The sequence below is a fragment of the Cimex lectularius genome, unplaced genomic scaffold (genome assembly GCF_000648675.2).
Source record: "Cimex lectularius strain Harlan isolate CLEC.00 unplaced genomic scaffold, Clec_2.1 scaffold113, whole genome shotgun sequence".
NCBI lineage: Eukaryota > Metazoa > Arthropoda > Insecta > Hemiptera > Cimicidae > Cimex > Cimex lectularius.
In genome coordinates, this window is record NW_019392858.1 from 1059448 (window position 1) to 1080895 (window position 21448).

Genomic DNA, 21448 nt, shown 5'->3' on the forward strand with positions numbered 1-21448 from the left:
ACCTTTAATTATAAAAGTTTTAAATGGGTTTAACTTCAATATTTAAAAACCTAACTCTGGGCTTTTGTTGATCTGAGAATGCGACCAATCGGCCTGCTGACCTTAAAATCCTTCTATCCAATGTCTCAGATATTTGTTTGAAACGTACATCTGGATTTTGTGTGATCGACTGTCATTTTCGGTGGCGTTCAGTTAGCTACGATGTAAGCTGATAAGGAACTTCTTTATACAAAAATAATTACCGAACAATATTGATAGGAAGAAATGGAAATGAGTCCATTAAACATTTTAAAAATTAAAAATAATTGATCTAGAAGCCAGAAGAGACTTTTATAAAATACGTCTTGCACATTCTACGTGTATTCTTTCGGATGGCATTTCTATTATCACCTAGAATTTGGCTTGCTTTTTAGAATCTTACCTGCCAATTGCACAGTGTGAAGAAGGTTAGAAAGAAAAGGGGTTGTTGATAAAAGGTTTCTCAAAGCGAGTGTTTGCGTTCGGAAAAGCCCCTCTTGAGTTCCGTCAGCAACGGCCTGACAGAAATTGAATGAGGGATCGGTGTTATTCGAAGATTGGATATATTCGCCGTTGGACGTGATGGTAATATCGTGTTCACTCTCCTTATTTACGAGCCCTCCGAGTTTAACGCAAGGCCATAAAATACAGAACTATAGGCGGCCTTCTTTGTGAGGATGAAGTGAGATCTGTGAAAACAGGAAGGGCGTCCTGGAACTCAAGGGCCGTCCCCGATACGGGCGTGGGGTGGCGAATAAATCCCGTGACGTCACAACTTATCCACCCCCCCTTACCACCAGCTTGTAAATCACGGCAAGTCGGATGAGGCGGGACGCTCGAGGGAATTTATTTCTACCTGGGATTTCATCGGCCTATCCCCGATTCACATCGCGGTCGACTATGATATATTTATTACTGACAAATCTCAGCTTCCTTTGGGATTATTAACATTGAGTTAACGTCAGATCTTTTCAATCTACCTATTTCCACTAACGTTCGTAAGTTATTTGTCTTTTATGAAACAATAGGTGTGATTTTTCTCCTAGTCCACTGCAATCTTATAGTTCAAATTTGTCTGCTTTGTATTCAAAGTAAGAAAAACTTTACTTTGGGAATTCGTTGCCACTTTGCTAATTGTTGGGTTGTTCTTATTGCCTTTCCAAATGGCACTTCAATGTAGACTTGATTCGTTATCTTTACTTTTGGTTAAAAAGTATCAGTTCGTGTTTCCTATTTTATTCAGGTGACAGTTTGATTAGTAATAACCACTGAATGGCTATAAAAACAAGTAATTTCCAAAAATACTAAAACGAATAGTCATCCTTCATATTTTTGGTGCTGAGCGAGACATGTTTGATACATTTGTCATTCCATTTGAAACCGTTTAGATAGTGTTTTCGATTGAAGTCCCCGATTAGGTTGATTTTGCATATTTCTGCCAATTTGCTAATATCTATGTGCGCCCTTATTGCCTTTCCAAAATGGAAGGGCCGAATATCACGGTCACATGAAACGTATTAATATTTCTATCTTTTTTAACATAATTAGAAAGTTTATTAGGTTTGCCTATTTTATTCAGATAATTTGATAAACAATAACCTCAATATGCTTGCTTGCTGAGGCAGAGATTTTGGATGTATTTTTCTTTCTATTTGAAATAGTTTAGGTAATGTTTTCTACTTAATTTTCCAGTTACATTTTCAAACGTTTTCAACTTCAAGAACTTATTTTATAAGGTTTTATTGGTTGTTATGCTGTTTCCTCACTTTAATTTTTTTTTTTTTGGCGGTTAGTTCGCTGAAATACCTAAATTGTTGTAAATATCAATTCTTTTAAATAGTAAATAGATCTAATCGTTGAATGCATTTCATTGTAAATCACAAATATCTATGTTCAAAATGCTTCTTTACCGGATAAAAATTTATTTTTAAAAATGGTTTACTTTTGGTTTAGTACTCGTATATTTCGAGGAAAACATATTTGATTCATAACGTGGTTAGTCGATTGGCTGAAACGTCATATAATGCCGGACATTAATTTTTTTTAATTAGTTAGTTTTAAGGCCTGTAAACTACATTTGCCATCGCCAGCCCTCTTTCCTTTAACTTTGCATTTCTTTTCTTATTTTACTCGCGTTTTAAACCTACTAATTTCTTTTACCGATTCTCCTCCCAAGTTATGTATTTTATTACCTTTTTATAACAGTAACAAATTCTTTCTTTTCTTCATCCTAATGCTAGCCTCTCGGTATCTCATGACCACGTCAATCGTGGATAAAACAACACAAATAATAAACAAAATTACACAGAAACCAAAAAATATGATAGTTTGGTTAGCGTTCTCACTACATCACAGTACTCGAATTTCTCGGAGTAGTTAGGGATAAGCCCTGACATTCACGTTAATAAATTACATTAACACATCAATTTACATTATCCCAGAGTTCTCGATATTCCTCGAGGTAATTGGGATAAACCGTGCATTCACCCTAATAATTACATACACATGTCACGAACTTATATATACTACCCCAGAATAATACTACTAATTTCTCGGAGTAGTTAGGGATAAGCTCTGCCATTACGCTAATAAATTACATTAACACATCAATTTACAATATCCCAGAGCACTAGATATTCCTCGGGGTAATTGGGGATGACCCTGCCATTCACGCTAATAAATTACATTAACACATCAATTTACAATATCCCAGAGCACTAGATATTCCTCGGGGTAATTGGGGATGACCCTGCCATTCACGCAAATAAAAACATTCGTACCAGTGTATAACACATATCACATACATGAAAGTATAAAGATCTATATGCCATTACAAATATTTATGGCACTGAGATATTGGATCAGAGATCTGTGCCTGCTGCTGTCCTTCAAGACCTCCCATAGGTCATCATTCTTTTCAGATTTAATTCTTTGTACACTATACTTGACGTGCTCTACCGTGATATGTTCTCAACAGAACGGACACCTACGTGGTCTCATTCCCATTATAAGATTACCGTGTGTGATTATGGTATGACGTATGCGCGACCTGAGATGACCTTTCCCTTCTAGACCCAGTCTCTCCGCAGGCAGGGACTGATGTCTTTTTTAAATTTATATAATTTAGATATGTTTCTTTCGTTCCAGTGGATGCTCAATTCATTTTTTTTTATAGATTGGCTATTGTTTGTTTTCCTCTTTACCGTAAATTTTGTCTACTTTATTTTCTAACGGCATCCATACTCTAAGAAAATATGTATCTAATTCGTTTTGATTAACAACAGTTCAAAACGGCTTTGGTTAGATTTCAAGGCTTACAGTAAATGTATAACTGCATTCCTTTAAATGTATTATGTTGATAATTAATTTTAAATTTTCTGAAGGTGCAGAAACTATGAAACAACCTTCATAGCGGGGCTCGAAAATCGAATTTTAACGGGCGTCTGGAGGGTCGGAACGTCTCGGTGCCTCAATAAGAGGGTAATTAAGAGTCTTAACTTCATTTCTAAAAGATTTTCGAGAAGGGTCCGCCACCGACGTCGAGGATGAGGAAAGTCCTAGAATTAAAAATTAACTTAACTGTCTGAAAACTTTTAAATCGGTTTACTGAAATCACTTCTATTGTGCTAAAGGAAAGGCGGGGAGAAAAGTTTCCAGCGGGTTGAAGGCCTCCAACTCAATTTTAAGATTTTTCACCATTATTGTTTGTCTATCTTCAACAGTTTTTTCTGTATGTAAATATTTCTATAAGCGTCCTTTTGATCTCTTGGATAACATACTGCATAAGTTGAAACCTAGTTTCTCGATGGGATAGGGTGCATCAGTGACCGACTAAGGAAAGAAACAGCATCACCGAAATTATTTACGATCATTTTTCCTTCGTCAGGGGCGACGAGATTGTCAAATGGGAAGAGGGAAGTGATGTGGGAAACACTTGAAGTGTAGTGTTATGAGTGAGGTGGCAGGGCTACACATGGTGCAACCGGGACCCAGACTGGACAACACCATGGAGGAATCCGTGGAGACCCTCATTCGAAAGGTAAATTGAAATTCAAAAATTCAAAAAACGTTTTTATAAAACCTCTTTTTATTAATATTTACATCAATTAATTAGATTATAATTATTCTAGACTGCATGATCATTACCAAAGTTTAATTGTTTTTACCGCTTCGCATGGTAAAAGGTTTTTTGAATATTTAATTTAAGAAATACTTTGACAAATAGTTATAATCAGTAATTAGATGAATTGAATTGTAGTTAAAACATTTTATATTTATATATATTTTGCCTCATTTTTACTTACAATATTAATAGATATACTGTTGATAACATTATCTCTTTACTTTTTTCTATGATTGTTTTTGTGTGGTCCTATGTTTTAAATATGTTGGACACGTTAATTATTTGAAAATAAATGAATACAAGTGTTTGGGGGAAGAGTGGGTTCACCAATTCCAGTAGCGATCGAACCCACGACCGTCGGAGTCTACGAGTCGAGAGACTGACTTGCTAGCCACTTGGCAACCGCGGTCCCAGTAAACGATATTGTAATATTTAAAAATTAATAAAGAATATAGTTACCAAATTTAGATTTATAAGGATAAAAATGTAGAACTGATTAATAAACAATCAATAATTTGGCTAAATATGTTATCACTCAATCAATGTTTGGTAAAATAATGCTTATTTGCCAAGATTGTGTGGATCAGATCAAGAAAGTTTCAAAGTTTGTCCATGCGAATTTATTCTAAATTTTGCTTGGAATACGAACATAAAACTTTTGGAACTTACCTTTTTCAATTCAGTCTCAGTTTTTGCGTTTCGTGTAAATTTATAAACCCAAACAATTTAAGAAAGTTTAAAACGTTTTAAAAGTTTTTATTTCCCATTAGTACTCTTTAACGTCCGCCTAGGAATTATATTTATCTGTATATTTTATTTTATGATATAAGTTTTAAACTATATTATGTGTATTGATGGGCTTGTTTGTATTTCGTTAAAGTATACACTGTAAAACTGAATTGTACGCTACAATGGACGATTCAAAATTGTCAAAACTCATTTGACAAATGAAAGCCCTGCCATAGCAGGTAGATTTCGGGACGGCCCTTAATGATAAAGCTGACGACTGTTCATCAACTGGGATCCATCCAGAGAAACATTTATTATTTGATTGTCAAACATGTCAGCCAAAGTTTGAACCTACAGTTCATAACACAATAAATTTTCCAGCTTTGTTCAATCCTTCGCTTTGTTATATTTTATGCGACAAACCTAGAATAGGATGCGAAACAATAAAAAACTCAAAACTTTCATTTGAATCAAATCAATCACCCCTAACTACCTACAGGTTTTACTCTAAACCTCTGATTAGAACAACTCTAATATTATTATTTTTTATATATATAATTTTTGGTCACTTTTTTTATATATATATAAAAGTTTTGAAATATCTGTATTTTCATTGTTTACGCTTTTGGGATAAATCAGCCAAAATGATTATTACACTCAACCATTTTGCCACACTTCTCATCGATAGGGCAATCAATAGGTTTTTTCGTAAATTAATAAATGTAACATAAATTGGTTCAGTAATCCAAAATGTAGGCCTGTCGATATCTTTCTTGGTAATAATAAATTTCGACCCCATTTCTGTTTTTAGACAATTATAATCTTTGTTTGTAACGTCATTCAACTTGGAATGTGATGTCATTTGGTAGACGTATGATTAAATTAAAGTCAATATTTATCCAACAAAATTTGAAAACGTTTTGTGATTTTAAAAAATCGCCGTTAACTCTGTGAATTTAAATTTGATTCTGCAATAAGAAAGGAATTGTATTTCATTTATAAGAAAGATGATGAATTAGGATGCTATTATTAGAGGGTGGACTTGATTTATTTGTCCATCGTACTTTCTTTATAAAACTATTTAATTATAAGGGAAAACCTTAGCATTATTGCTCATTTATAAGTTTGAGTTAAATATTTATGAGTGTTCTACTTTATGAAGTCATGGTGGCTTCAAGTTTATATTTCGGCTAATTAAGTCTTCTCTTTTCATATGCGCATATTTAATTTTTTTATGCTTGAACTACTTGATCAGCAAAGTAAATATTGTGTCATTTTATGCGCAGCGTTAAAAAGAAAAATGAAAAGATTTTATAACTGTAAATCTAAGCGTAACTTTGTGTACATTTCTCTAATATTCCTCGCTCAGGCGCTTTGATCTCGATCCAGGAAATCATTAATATGCTACAAGCTAAATATAACCATTAGTCAAGCCTGGGTTATTAGCGGATCAACGACTATATTCCTGACAAACTGCAGCTCTACGGCCTGGGAGGAAATTCCGAATTCCCGGCAGCAAATTAATTGCTAAAGGATTTCTTAACCTGCCTCTTAGAATCTGTTACTCTTAGGGGCTGATGGGCGGGGCTCTTCTCCTCCCTGACTAATTTACGAAGTGGAGAAGTGAAGTTGGCCGGAGCTTTTAGTTGGCTGGCAACATTATCTTGTATAGTTCCCCTGAGGGCTTGAACCACTTACACGAGATACATCCGGTCGCTTATGTTACACCTCCTTTTGTTCAAAAACTGTAGGTACCGCCCAACAAAAAGACACTCTTAAACTGGATCGTGGGCATTCTCAAGTTAAATGATTGAACCGGCCAATAGCTTCATTAATCTCTTCCCACACGTTGATGAAAAATATATAACCTATCTACACCATTATCGAAAGAAAATACATTAACTAAAGATTTGTCAGCTCGGTTTATTTTCACCTAAGTACAATCACAGCAGCAAAAACGTTCAAGGAACTAGAACTGTTTACAAATAAACCACACAATTCTTAAGTAGAGCTTTTGAGGAATAATAATTTCTTCATCGGATGATTAACTATTAAACTTTGTTATTAAGCAAACATCTGCGCGAGGCACATTAACTTACATAGATATTATTATACATGCATAAAGAGACAAGCAAATCAAACTCAAGTATAAAAAGAAACACCAGAAGAAAAACACTATACTGTGATAGCTGTCCTAAATCATTTATTCAATTTATCACTCGCATTCTCTGAGAGAAGAAACTGGGCCACTGCCTGTTTACACCCCAAGGAGGATGATTGGGAATAGATAGGGAGGAAAGTTGTTTTACATAGGGAACCACAGTAAGTTAATTTGGATTTTGCAGTCGGATCTTGCCGCATCCTTTATTAAGAGATCGTTTCGGTCGTTTTGGATGGTGCAGTGGGTTGACGATAGATATAAGGATTAGTTATTATAGGATCTGGGTTCTGCATAGATTGGAAGGATTTAGTTGAATTCCATAGGCCTGTAACGTAAGTTCAAATTGGTTTCAGTTTTGGTTTGGTAGTAGTATTTTGTTGTCGAGGAGAGTTTAGACGTGTTGTCAAGTAGGTCCAGTTTTATCTTTTAAAATCGAGTTTGGGGATCGAAGGTCTATCGCTTGTCTATATGATTACCCAATGATATGACAGTGAGGAGAAAGGGACTTACATTGGAGGTAGACTCATGCGGGGAGGGTGAAGATTATGAATTTATGAATATGAACTTTGCGGTGTTAGTTTGATTCTGATAGCTAATATTGTAGTTAGTCCATTTTTTCGGAAAACGTGTCGGGTTCGGAAAACATTAAACATCATTCACCATTTTGAAACCTCTGATTTCAAGTAAAATGAAATTAAAAATTATGGTCATAAATCACCAGATCGTACATTACTATTGTATTGAGTAGTTGAACTCCAGATGAAAGAGGTTTATTTCAAAATCTGGAATAAGGGCCTGAGTATTTGCTTTCTAATTAGCCTCATCCTTTTTAAGGAGTTATAAAATACGCAACAAAAGAAAGCGGTAATATTATACGTTTGGTTTTAAATAAAAAGATGAGGACAAAAAAGTTCATTCATTTGCTACAACAGTATAATTAAACTTTTTTTAAATCGTCGTTTGTTACTAAGTTAATCTATTCTGATTTTTTTAAATATAAAGGGTTAATCTAATGCCTGGATTGGACGATAAATGAAGGGGATTGGGTTGATGGATAGTTGGGCCTTCTCGTTTTATAAACTCTTCCTCTTCTCCAAACTCAGATATTAAAATGGACCAATTTCATGGATCATTACCTACTCCGGCCCAATTCCCCCAGCACTACGTGCATATTACATCGGAATTCGCGTTTGACGGGAACCGACTCCCAGAGGGACGATGGGGTCGCCTGTCAGAGAAAACATCGCGAATTACGCCCGGGAACGAACCTGCTCCAGTCTGATTGCTTTATATTATTCACAGTTCGCTGGAAATTGACTTGAAAGCAGTTTTCCAATGCCGGTCCCGCCCGGTTTTCCCATATCCGTGTTATCACGGAAATTCGCCGGACGGCAGAAACAATGGGAACCAAGTGACAAACAATCCAAGAGCTAGTCGACTGAGGGGGAGCAAGTTGTATTCATGTCACGGTGCCCTCTGATACACTCCTTATTCTATTTAGACCCCCTCTCGCCGGTACACTACCCGCTCTATTACACAAAACAATATTATTACCACAGAACCATTCGCAATTTTACCAAGCGTTTATTACCTGGTATTTAATTAGACCGCAATTGGAGGAAAGGCCTGCCGTCATCATCTGCCGACATACTATTACCTCCACCACTCGGGGTGAAAGATGATTAGTTGGGTAATCGCTCACCATTTTGTAATGACTAGTTTGTCATAATTTTATTTTGTCACTTGTACTATTAGCAAAATTAGCTCACGCTTTATAAACTCATTCATATAACACACCACACAAATTAACAAATGGTCCGCTAACAGAACATAAAGAAAAACCTCAAGGGGAAGGGGGATATCAAGACAATTATTCGTTTAAAAAACTCCTCATTATATCAAATTCTATCCCCAAATTGTTGTCAGCCACTTTGATCTTAATTCTTAAATTTTTTAATTTATTATTTTCTATATTATGTTTCAGTCTATTTATAAATAAAATATAATAAAAAATCGAAAGCTTGTACCTCTTGGTCAAACGACCGTTAGATTGGAGTAGTTAATGTTATTATTTTTTTACAACCTGATGACTATTTCAAAGTTTTCATTATTGTTTTTACAACCTGATATCTATTTCGCAGTTGTCATTATTTTCTTTTTACAACCTGATGTTATTTTGCAACATTTACTCCTTGAAATTTATTATTAGTAGTAGTTCAACTTTTTTTTGTTGACTTAGCTACAATAGTGTGCAAGAGCGTTCCAATATTTACAGTTCCGATAACTCGTCATTTCGTCCATGGTTAGTTGTTCGCTTGCAAAGCATTTTAATCTAATCTCTACTTGTTTTGGCAAATTACGAGGATGTGATATCTGCTGTCCATTACTTCCAGATAAGATTCGGTTGACTATATTCGCTAATACTAACTTAGAACGGTTTTTACGTTAATGGTGTAATTTAATAAGCACTTTACGTTGCGTTTTGTAAGTAATTGCATATTTAAAAAAGAAAAAATCACCATATTACTCAAAGACGTGTGATACATAATGTGGTTCTGTGGTCAGTCGCATAATTGTTGCAGTTCAAAAAACACACGCACAATTATTAATGTGTTGTTATTAATTGAACCACTAGTTTAAATACATAGCTGATAATTAACTGCAGTTTTGTTTTTCCTTTCTATTGGAGTAGTACAAATTTTCCCCCTTTACCACCTAAACTTTTGTCAATTATGTCCAACTCTGCTAATAGATATCCTGGAAAATTTTCATTTCTTTAATGAAGAAAAGCCTTCTTCTCACGGCACAAGCATGGCTTTACTAGGTACCATACTATTTGCTAAGCTATTCCATAAGCTACTCTTGTTTCTCCTCTGGACATAGTCGACTCGCCCTTTTTTATTTTATTTTATTTTTTTTAAGTGGTATTTTAATGGTGTATGACCCATAAATATACATGTTCTTCTGTTAAGTTCCTGACGAGTTTTCTCTTTCTCCCATTACTTTTTCTAGTAGTATTTTTGCTTGTTCTTTTTTAATAAGCTATAATTTATGCCGCAAAATGGATTTGGGCCTAAGTGTTGTTCCGAGGCTCCGTTTTTAGCTAATATATCTGCTACCTCGTTGTCTTAAATTTCCTCATTCCTAAATGACCTGGGACCCAGCGTAAGGCTATTTCCAATTTTTTTTTTTTTTTTAGCATTATTCAGGCAGTTCCAGTTAGCGTGTGAGTTGATCCCGTAGGCTTGAAGAACTTTTAGAACTGCCTTGCTATCTGATAGTATTATTAATTTTGCACTCTTGCAAATTCGAGTTGAAAGATGGTTGTGGTGGGACCGACAAACACGTGGTCATGGGCTCATTTATATCCCTACCCGTACCATTTTCATCTTAGCTGTTTTATTTTTCCATTTTGGTCTATTTTTCATAGTTATATTGAATGGTTTGTCAAAGTTTAGTATTTTGTTTGATAAATCATAGTTTGTTTTATCCATGTCGTTTTTTCTCGATAAATTTAGTATTGGTTAAAAATTAGTAGTAGCATTTGCTAGTTTTATGCTTTTTTTCCACTGACCGATAATTATGTTATAGGAGACAATGTGTTCGAATAAATTCTTTTCATTAAAACTCACTGAAAATCAACAAACTATCACTTGTTTCAAACCTAAAATATTAGAAATTATGTGATACGTGTGGTGATTAGTGACCGTTAATCGATAATTATTCAGAAATGGTGGTAGACCAGACCGCATCTCACGATTTCTGAATAATTATGCGATACATTCAATATCTATAATTTTCTTATGGAGATTTTGTATTGACATTACAGATTAGTTCCATTATTGTCTTATATGCTTTGTAAAAACACAATTAAGGAAGAATTCGTGTATCCCGCTATCCTGGAGAGTTGGATCCAAGCTTTTTGTCTCAATGAGAAACTAAACAAAAATTAAAAGTATACGCGTTTTTCCAAAAACTGCCATAATAAAACATATAGGGAAGTAACAGAAGTTCTCACTTCGTATGTGATTTACTTACACCTACGATTTTGAACTAAATTGCAATATTTAGTATTATATTGTATAAACAAAATCCATAATTTCAAGAAAAAATATTGTTGTTATTAGGATGTAAAACCTCAGGATTAGCATTTAAAAAATATATTAATCAATTAAGTTTTGCTCTTAAAATATAATGTCATATTATCTAAATCAACTTTGTCGAAGGTGCGATTTGGTCAGACAACTATTTAAAACATAGTAGGTAAAAAATATTGGAATGAGACCAAATATGACGGTTTGTTGACAACGTAAATATACCAACTCTTTTTTAAATGTGGTATTTATTTCCGTAATCTATTTATTAGTATTGAGTTTCCTGTTGATTTTCTTTTTACGAATATGAAACTTTTTATGGCTAATTATATCGTGGGTAGATTGTGGTCTGGTGCCCTCCAAAAAAGTGCCTGAAATCTTGCACAGGGAGGAAAATGAAATTGGCTTGTGAAGAGTGTTGAGACTGGGCGAATCAATAGAGTTCGGTTCGCCCTAAGACCTGCCCTGGATAAAGGTTGGATATGGGACAGCCCCCTCTCACTCTATCTTCTCCTTTTCTATCGCGCCATCACGCTCCTTCTCTTTCTCTCGTCGAATTACGAGTCAGCTCTCATTCATCTCTCGGAATTCTATTCAGGGACGAAATAATTCCCGACTTGACGTGACGGACCCGTGCCCAGCTCGCCCGACTCCGCGATTGAATCCACTTTTTTCCATATTTCCTCAAAATCCGCTGTTAAATATTTCCTTTTTCCCTTCCTCGTTCTTTATCCAGTTTCGCCCGACTAAGCGCTTTTTGCCCTCCTTCGAAGAAATCTGTAATTTTAACCTTTCCCCACCCGAGGGAGCGAAGACGTGGTAATGGAAAAACGTTTTCCTATTAGCATAATACCTTTTTTTCCAGTAATTGTTTGATTTGCTGCTTCTTCTGTATAATTGAATATCTGTTGTCCCTTTTACACCATTCAATTTTCTTTGGGAAAGAAGGGGGAGAAATTATTTTAACTGTTCCAGAGTGAAAAAATTCCATTAACTTTAAATAAACTCTGGGCTATTGTATTGTTAAATGGAAATGAAAAGTCCCTCGTTTTACCAGTTTAATTCCTGCAATTATTTTCTTCTCTGCACAAAGACCAATCGCTATCACAGATACTAATGTAAATATTTCACCGAAAAATTTCATTTAATTTCTTTATAAAAATCCTTTATTTAAAGCTAAGCAAAACATAACTTTTTTCATTATATTGATATTTATGGTACTTGTGCCATATTCATTACTCTTAAATTAAATCTGTGATTGTAAAGCATAATTATTGTAATAACAACGTGGAGAGAATTAGAGAATTAAAATCTGAAATATTCTTCCTTCTAGTGAAATTATACCAATACATTAGCCTTCAATAATTGCGTACTAAAAATCAGCGATAAGGTCAAATTTAAAAAAATAAATAAATAAAGCCACTCAGTTCCTTCAAGAATTTGAAAATATGATTGATCCATATATGTTAGGCGTCATAATTGGCCCTATTAATATTATTTGAATTAATTATTATTTTTATATAAGGTTGAAATGAAAAAGTTGGTGTCGCGAGGAGGATTCGAACCCACGACCTTCGGCTCAATACGCCGCTGCTCTAACCATTTGAGCAATCGTGTCTTCGATCCATTAAGATTAATATTATACAAGGTTAAAAAATATATATTTATAAAATATATATGTTAAAAAATATATTTTTATAATACTGAAACTTATGGTTTCAAGCATAGTGAATCATGAGTTGACATAGGAATGACACCAGTCCATTCGCTAACGTTTCATAAGGTGCTTCACTAGTAGTGAGGTTTTTACATTTTTACATTTATCTCTCTTAGATAGAAACCAAAGATGATTTAATTATCTTGTAATAAATAAATCGGATGTGATTACGGCATCAGTGACTGTAACCCATACGTAACCTTTGTAAGTAGTGAGAGTTTATAATTTGCTTTCCAAAAAAGTTTCCTTATTTTCACATTTAACATGAGATAAGATTCTTATTTTTTTAATAGAATTGTTTCTAGTTGAACAGACTAACGTTATTAGTTTATTCATACTGAGTGACTTCATTGTTTCTTCACAGATTACAAATTTTGTATTTGTTTGTCCTAAGTAATTTTTATATTAGTGCATTTTCTTTTTAATCATGGTACATGCGGTCGAGCATTGTAATGTATTAACACGAAGATGTTCCCAATAAATAGAGTGAAAGGTCCCACACCTTCCAGAAGAATTTCCCAAAGATTTATTCTGTATGATAATCAGTCAGTACGAGTATGGACGTTCTCCACGTGTTCGAGACTAGAACAGCTCCCCATTGTCCCAAGCGAGATGCTGTTTTGCGTATAGTCGCCTTTCAAATCGTTGCCTTACCAGTAGTAAACAACCAGATTCGGGAAGTCTAGAGATTAGGCTATTCTCACGAAGCCTTCTGATGAATGTTTTAGTGCTCACCCATTGTAATTGTAACGACCATGTGGAGTTGACTATCATGGAAGCCGTTAAATGATCGGAAAGCTGTTCCGTAGTGCGGTAAGAGCAATAAAACAAACGCCTCAAATTGTCTTGCATCGCGGTCGATCACTACGTTTTCTTTCGAGACTTCCGGTGATCCTAAACCGCTGTAGACCAACAAGGATGGTAGAGACGGCACACCCAGAATTCAGGGAGATCATCTGGACTGAAAACCGTGCTTTTAAGGGAAAACAATAATAATTAATTTTTTACTCAATTTTGAACTGGTTTTCTTTATTTTTAACCTAAAGAGGGTAAAAGGATTAGTAAGACTATAAAGGTAAACAACATGTTATTAATGTTGTGTTTATATTTTAAGGCAACTATTAATCTTTATATCTCATAATTACATAAAATAATCAAATAAATACGTTCTTTGTCTTTCAATAAAAAACAGCCCACATAAAAGAGGCGTGTCATGCCTTGGTTCCATACAGAGAGCGTGTAGGCATGCCGCCGGATTAAAAAAGAGTTCTCGGACACAGTAGCGGGTTTCGGGGTCCCCTGTTCCTTTTTAGGGGAAATGGGAATTTTTATTGTATATAGCCTTCAAAATATGAGTTTTGGGTTTCTGTGTCTTGTATGAGTAAATGTATTTATCGGTATGAATGGGGAGGGACTGACGGCGAAGTAGCTTCTCCATCGCCTCTCAGGTTGTGTGTATGATTTGGGCTGGTGGCGGAAATTTATAAAAATATCCCATCGACGCCAATTTAGATTAGTTTATTATAGGGAATAGGTAGATGGAGGAATATCGAGTTCTCCATCTACCAAATGAGTGCGATCAATGTATGTTGGTGTGAGTGTATTTATTGGTGTGAATGGGGAGGGGCTGATGGCGAAGTAGCACCTCCATCGCCCCTCATGTTGCGTGCGTGATTTGGGTCTACGGCGGAAAACTTTTAAAGTACCTAATCGACCGCAAATTAGATTAATTTATTGTAGTGAACAGGTAGATGAAGGAATATCGAGTACTCCATCTACCAAACAGTATGAGTTTGAACAACGTATATAGGAATGAAGGTATTTATTGGTGTGATTGTGTATAGAGTGTATAGGGGTATTTTGTTAGTGCTTCAGGGCTGAATGACCAAGCTGTCGGATTCCCCTGTCCAAAAAAAATAAATAAAATAAAAAACAGCCTCACTGTTTATAATAATTTTGTAATATTCGATATAGACATTTCTCTTTCGACTCTCGCCGCATTTCTAAAGAGGGTTGATGTTTTTAAAAAAAGAATTCGTGGACATTCTATTTTCGTCTCTGGCATCGGCTGGATTTGGGTTTATCCTCGGCTCTATTAAAATCGACCGGTGCCAAACCAAACGTTGCCCCGGCAAAAGGGGCAAGCGGCTGTTGAAATTTAATTGTTCGACGTCCGTGAGAAATTTATCGTTTCCGGAGAATATATCTTTCCTATACGATATCCGCTGTATAAAAATGATATTATACAGTCGACGTTCTGCATATTAATGAACACAGTTGCCACCATTACCATTTAAACTCGAATTTGCCCTTTTATAAAGTATTGTTTTTGTTTTTTTGTTGTAAAATTACTGTTTCTTTTCGTTGAAACAAAGCATTTTAATCAAAATTGATTACCACTCGTCCGTTTATACAAGCCGTTGAACTGTTGTTAGACACATTTCGGCCTAATGAAACGGAAGCCTGTAAATAGCCCAGTGCAATTTGACTATTCGACGAAGTCTGCCATGTTAACAATACATATATTCTTACCTAAATAACAGCATTCAAAAACATGAATAAGCCGCCTAAATAAAACTGTGTTTGTTTAAGTGTCAGTTAATCCTTAATTGAGCCCACTTACTGGTAGATTAGTGACAAACTGCGAGCAAATGTTCAACAACTCTTATAAGAGACGACAACGGCTCATAATTTGTCAGAAGTTTCACTTTAAAATTACAAAGACCTGACGCAAACTAACAGACAAATAACCAAGGGCAAACAACATTTCCATGCCATTTGACTTTAACCAATGACTTCAAAATGTACAACAACCTCTTATATTCGTCTGACGTAGATTGGCTACCAGCATTGACATATCGTTGATAAATAATATTTACTGTTTATATCTGTCGTAAGAGGTATGCAAATGTGTTTTGAAATGCAGAGAAAAACCTACAGTGCTGGCAAACAGCAGGACTTAACGTCCAGCTACGTTGGGTGTGACGGACAAGGGTGTCAAAATCATTTGATAATACTTTTTATTACTTTCATATTTTCGTATTTTATATTTAATCCATTTACTACTTATTTCTATAGTTCGTTTAATTTTTCATTTTCTGTCACTCTCTCTCCTCCACCCACACCCTCTTCTCTTTCTTTCTCTATCTCTCTCCCTCCCTCCCTCCCTCCCCTCTCTCACCCTCTCCCTCTCCCTCTTCTCACTCNATATATATTTCTGTCTCTATCTCTATCTATTTCTCCATCGGTTTGCCTACCTCTGTCTCTTTCTCACGTACACATACTTCTTAAATATCAATTATACATAACAAATGAACATGTGAGTTCGAATAATTGAAAGATTGACACTTCCTTTGTTTAGTTAGCACTATGAGTGATAATTCACCACTTCTGGGTTTGCCAATTGGAATAATTTCTTTCACTTATGTACATATTCAATCAGTAGCGTGGCAAATGAATATTTAAATCTGCAATAACCAACGGTTCAATAATAATCGGACAATTTTGTTTGATTGTTTCTGTTTTCTCAGGCAAAAGACGATATATAGTACATGGTGTGGGCGGCGGCCTGGCCTGGGAGTTGGGGCAAGTCATTTAAGTTGCCTCCCCCAATTATTGGAGGGCCTCGGATAAAAAAGTTGGGCAGATCCCCTCGGGAGGTAGTAATAGAAAAATAGAGAACAGTTACTCCCCGCGGCCTACTCTGCCAGTGGGGCCGATTTGTCCCTCCCACGAACGCACACGTTTCCGGTATATTCTGATAAATACGTATAACACCACGGCTTTTATTCCCTTTATCAAAATACGAATCGGGATTTATACCTGGTTTACGATCGTCCGGTAAAATGGACTTCCTATCTACAGATCCATTGTACGAGAAATTCTGTTTTATGCCTATACCGGCCGTTATCTAAAACCGATCATTGGCCAAATGCCTGAAAGTCATTATAAATTTATTTAAGTTTGGACATCTACCAACGGAACAAATTGGCGACCATAATTTATTATTCAATACATTATTTTTCCTGTAATTACAAGAAATGCAACAAAAAACATCATCATTGTCGCAATCTCATATTTTTAGTTTAATCTCTATCGAAAGATGAAAGTCGAGTAATAGTAACTTGATAGTGCTGAATAATATATTCAAAATGTTTGTTATTAAGGTTAATAATCAATTTATAAAAAGAAAGGACTATGTAAACAGATGTTATTAAAAGATAATCACGCCTCTATTTGTGCTAAAGCCTTAAATATGAAGTTGTACAATTTGAACAATATAAAAAAAGCGAGAGAAAATGAATAAAATATATTGAAGAATATTAAAGATAATATATTTTGCATAAATACATTACTATTGAAAATATCTTACAATTTTGTAATACAATATATAAAGATCAAAAAAAAATTATTTAAACCTTGTAGCACTTATTCAATGAAAAACCTCCAGTAAGTCCATGTTGGCAAAAAAGAACGGTTGGAAAGTTAATAAAAATCATCAACAATAACAGAGAAAGAACTATTTATTCCTAGTTAAACTTTCCTTATATGCTTTTTTGCCCAAATATGACGGCCTGTTGACAGCTTAAATGTACCAACTTTTTTTTAAATATGGTGTTTATTTACGTTTGCTGTTGAATTTTATATCGAATATGAAACTTTTTACGGCTAATTATAGCGTGGATGGATTGTGGAAAGGACTATTTAATTAGATATAGTAGAAAATAATCAAGCCACTATTTGTGCTAATGCCTTAAACATGAAGTTGTGTAATTGGAATAGTATAGAAAGAGAAAAAAGCGAGAGAAAAAAAATAACGAAAAAGACAGAGTGAATGAATACAAAATATCTATCGAAGATCGAGAAAGAACTGTTTATCCTTAGCAAAACATGGTATGTAATTTAAATAGTTTGTGAACATTTGTAACAAGTTGTCCTTTAAATAGCCTAGTCGAACTTAAAAATTTCTTAAAAAAGCAATAGAGTATGATTTGTAATGAGGCCTCAATTTATCAGGAAATAATCCAGGGGATTGATTTTAGATAGATAAACTTCCAGAAAAAAAGTTGGGCTATAATTTTTATTAAGTTATTAAATTACTATTTAAAGTGACAGACAGTTCCGCACTGAAGATGGCGCAATGCCGAAACGCGTTTGAATAACTCAACAAACCGAGAGTAAATAGGAACCCAGTAAAAGTGACCCTGTTCCCGTTCACCATGAGTTCACCTGCGAGTCGGTCCAACATCCATCATCAACTTTAAATTATTATGTTATGTTAATGGTGGCAAAGATGTAAGCGAAAGATATATTCTCTTATTTAACGTAATCGGTGTAATCATTACTTAACAAATATAAATTGACACTGGATTGATTGGCGAGAAAGGTATTTTAGAAAAACGCATTCTCCGAACTTTTTCCCAACTTTAAGCTAATCTAGTTCACGCCGTATCTCTTCAAAAACATTGATAACTAACGGCATGTGGTAAAAGAACCAGCTCCATTTCAATTAAATTAATTAATTTCCAGTTCTTTTGTTTTATTAAACCTTTTTTATGTATGAAAATGCGCTTTCAAATTGAATAAAAAGGTTTCAGTTGATTCCATTTCAGTAGATACACGGTATAAATTGGGGTGGAACTGGAGGAAAAACAGTTTTCAAGAAAAGAACTAACTTTTTTAAGTTGAGCTGATATCCCCAAACCTGACAACCGTGGCAAAGAAGAGCAAAAGACCGGATCACGTTTTGTTTATTTCTGCCTTACATTCATTCCTTTACTTCTTTGGCCAAGATCGAATGAAAAACACATTTTATTGCTTTTCATCTCAAAAAGTTTAGAAGAAAAAAATATCACTTACATCATAAAAGCATACTGGTTTTACTTGTCATAATGGTACTTTATACTCAAAATAAATTGTTTCTTTTTGTTTCCAGGTATGGTTCCTCCAGCCATCACTCTTCCAAAATGTATACAATAACGTTGTAAGTACATCGCAATACTATTTATATTACAGTAGAAACCTTTTGTAGAGTTAGTAACTGTGTAAAATGTATATCAATCGACTATTAATCTGGTCGAAACGCATGCTTAAGTAGGTGATAAATATATATAAAAAATTAATGAAAGATACATATTGGTTTGATTTGAATTTTTCCGGAGATTTTTAATCAAGATTGCATATTAAATATTTTATACAATTGTCGAGATGTGAACGAAATTTATGTAAGAAATATAAAAAATATGTATAACTTTTTTTCTTTTAGAACATTATTGCAATCAGTTTAGTAGATTTTTATTTACTCATAGCTGCTATATTCCTTTATTATAGCAGGCAGCTGGTAATAGCACAAAAGTGTCCTCCAATCCCAGCAAATAAAAATGTGAGCCTTGAAAAGTAGCACTTGTAAAGGGAAGTTTAGCTTCTGTTCCCCCCTACACTTTGTTTATTAAGTCGTTTTTAGAAAAAAAACCGCGACACATTTATTTATTTTAATCTAGTTTCTTGAGCCAAAAAGTCTTGATCTAACCCTTCAGGATAGCGGGATAAAGTACAACAGATTCCTTAACGTAACTTTTTGAAAGGAGTTTTGACGCTGATTTCAACGGTGCAAATACTTTTCAATTTCAACCGTCCTCAAGTTATTCACAAAAAATTATTTACTTTGAAAAACGAAAAATTCTTTAATTTCTACCACAAGAGCCAATTAATTTATTTATCATTTTAATTGTTATTAAATATTTGTTTTACATGTTTCAAAACTTTTCAGCCTGGTATAAATTTCTGTCTAAGTTTTTCCGGTAACCGTGAGCAATTAATTTATTATCAATGGAGAAGATTTTGTTTTTCGAAAATCAATATTCAGAAGTAGGTTTTTGTTTAAAGTTTTATTGAGCTTCCTCTGTATAAAGTTAATGACAGTCTTTGTGGCTTTGCCATGATCCTTGATATTTCTGTGCAAAAATAAAGAATAGAAATATACTATTCACATTTTCTTTATAAAGTTTAAAATGCATCTGTCTTTACAATTAATTAATTGTGTAAATAATCAAAATCTCTACTTAATTAAATCATATACATGTATAAATGATTATCTGTAGTTATTAATGCGAGATGCAGGAACAAGTTAGAGGTTTAATTTATGCGGTCCTTCGTGTAGAATAAAATACAAAATGTTCACTTACGTTCAATTTGTTGATAGTTGGATGGGTACTTTGAAAACAAGCTATGCTTGACCGGGAAACTATGATGCCCAATCGGCCGTGACTTTTTCATTCAGTGCTGTTCACTGTTGATGTATGTTTTGCTGGAAATAATTCCCAGATTAAAGTAAATCGATGAACCAAATTTAACGCCATGGCAAAATGATATAGACTGGAAAATGTGAGGCTCTATAAAGCCTTTAAATATAATTATTTAAAAAAAAAAAAAAAGCGAACTCAGTAATGAACTGTTTGCAGTCGCAAAATAAATAATTTTTAAAGTCGTACCTTTGTAAAGTTTTTTTAATGTTTAAGCGTTAGCGTGAGTGTCATTTGTCTAACTTTGCTCTATATAAGTTGGCCAATTTTAAATCCATGAAACACAAAATTGTATAACTCCAGCCTTAAAAAAAAAAAAAAAAATACAGGTGGTTAAAGCTTACGGTGTCACTTTATATACACTGACCCTGTACAAAATTTAGATCCCAGGTTCATTTTTAAAAGAAATTCTTCTCTTGAACATCTCTTGCCTTAATTAAATGCAGGAGTGAATAAATTTCCATGGCAAATTTTTCCAATGGAGAATCAAAACGTTAAGTTATTGAAGTTGAAAGGGGGAGAAAAAGAAAGATCTTCCAGCGGAGCCTTTATGCACAATTAGCCTCGCCTTCATCCCGAAGAAGCCTCATTAAAAATAGGAAGGAAATGAGCCGAGGGGATACCCTGAGAGACCCCATTAGCACACTACACCCTTGCGTTCAACCCCAGAGCCCATATATTCATTTTTCAACCCCCAATTCGTTCTTCCTGTGTCCCAGAGGGAATAATTATCTGCCCGTAGCGATAATTACCGTTTAATTGGGTTATTGCTATATTTCGCTGGAAAATCCGGACCCCGCTTTTGCGCGAATCTGCTGCGATGAAATGATTTTAGGTGTATGTAATTGTCAAAAGAACTTGAATTGTATATACGAGATTAATGCAGCCTTAAATGTAATATGAAAACATATTAGAATATTACGTACAAGACTTCGGTCTAAATCTTTTCAATGCAACATTTTTCTGCATTCTTTTATTATACAATTTTTCATTAATTCATAGTCTACAATTCAATTTTTTATATATTTAAGCCGTAATATCAATATACATTACAATATAAATTTTGTATTTGTTTGGGAAGTTTAATTATTCATGGAATATATTTATTTAAGCAAGGAATACATCTATTCAGACGTTTGGGTTATTTTTCTTTCATATTTACGCATACATGTAATATTTTTATTTGAATGCATTTGTGGATAGTTAAAAGTATTTCAGCTCGCGGCTGTACGAATCCGCCAGGTGCTGGTGTTTAAAAAAAAGCCCATTTGTATTTTAACCCAGGACCACGGGGTTGAGCGCCGC

At 34.4% G+C, this 21448-nt stretch overlaps 1 protein-coding gene across 10 annotated transcripts in view; it reads left to right on the plus strand.

Moving 5' to 3' along the window:
• Positions 1-21448, plus strand: part of LOC106671055 (uncharacterized protein CG43867) — a 102611-nt gene that overhangs the window by 20513 nt on the left and 60650 nt on the right. For 9 of the 10 annotated variants that reach the window (XM_014401833.2, XM_024228767.1, XM_024228772.1 and 6 more), the window contains exons 2-3: positions 3905-4057; positions 18778-18825. In XM_014401833.2, coding sequence (XP_014257319.1) covers positions 3968-4057; positions 18778-18825 — 138 coding nt within the window. In that variant the 5' untranslated portion in view covers positions 3905-3967. The remainder of the gene's footprint in view (positions 1-3904; positions 4058-18777; positions 18826-21448) is intronic. The other variant, XM_014401834.2, reaches the window with a different exon arrangement.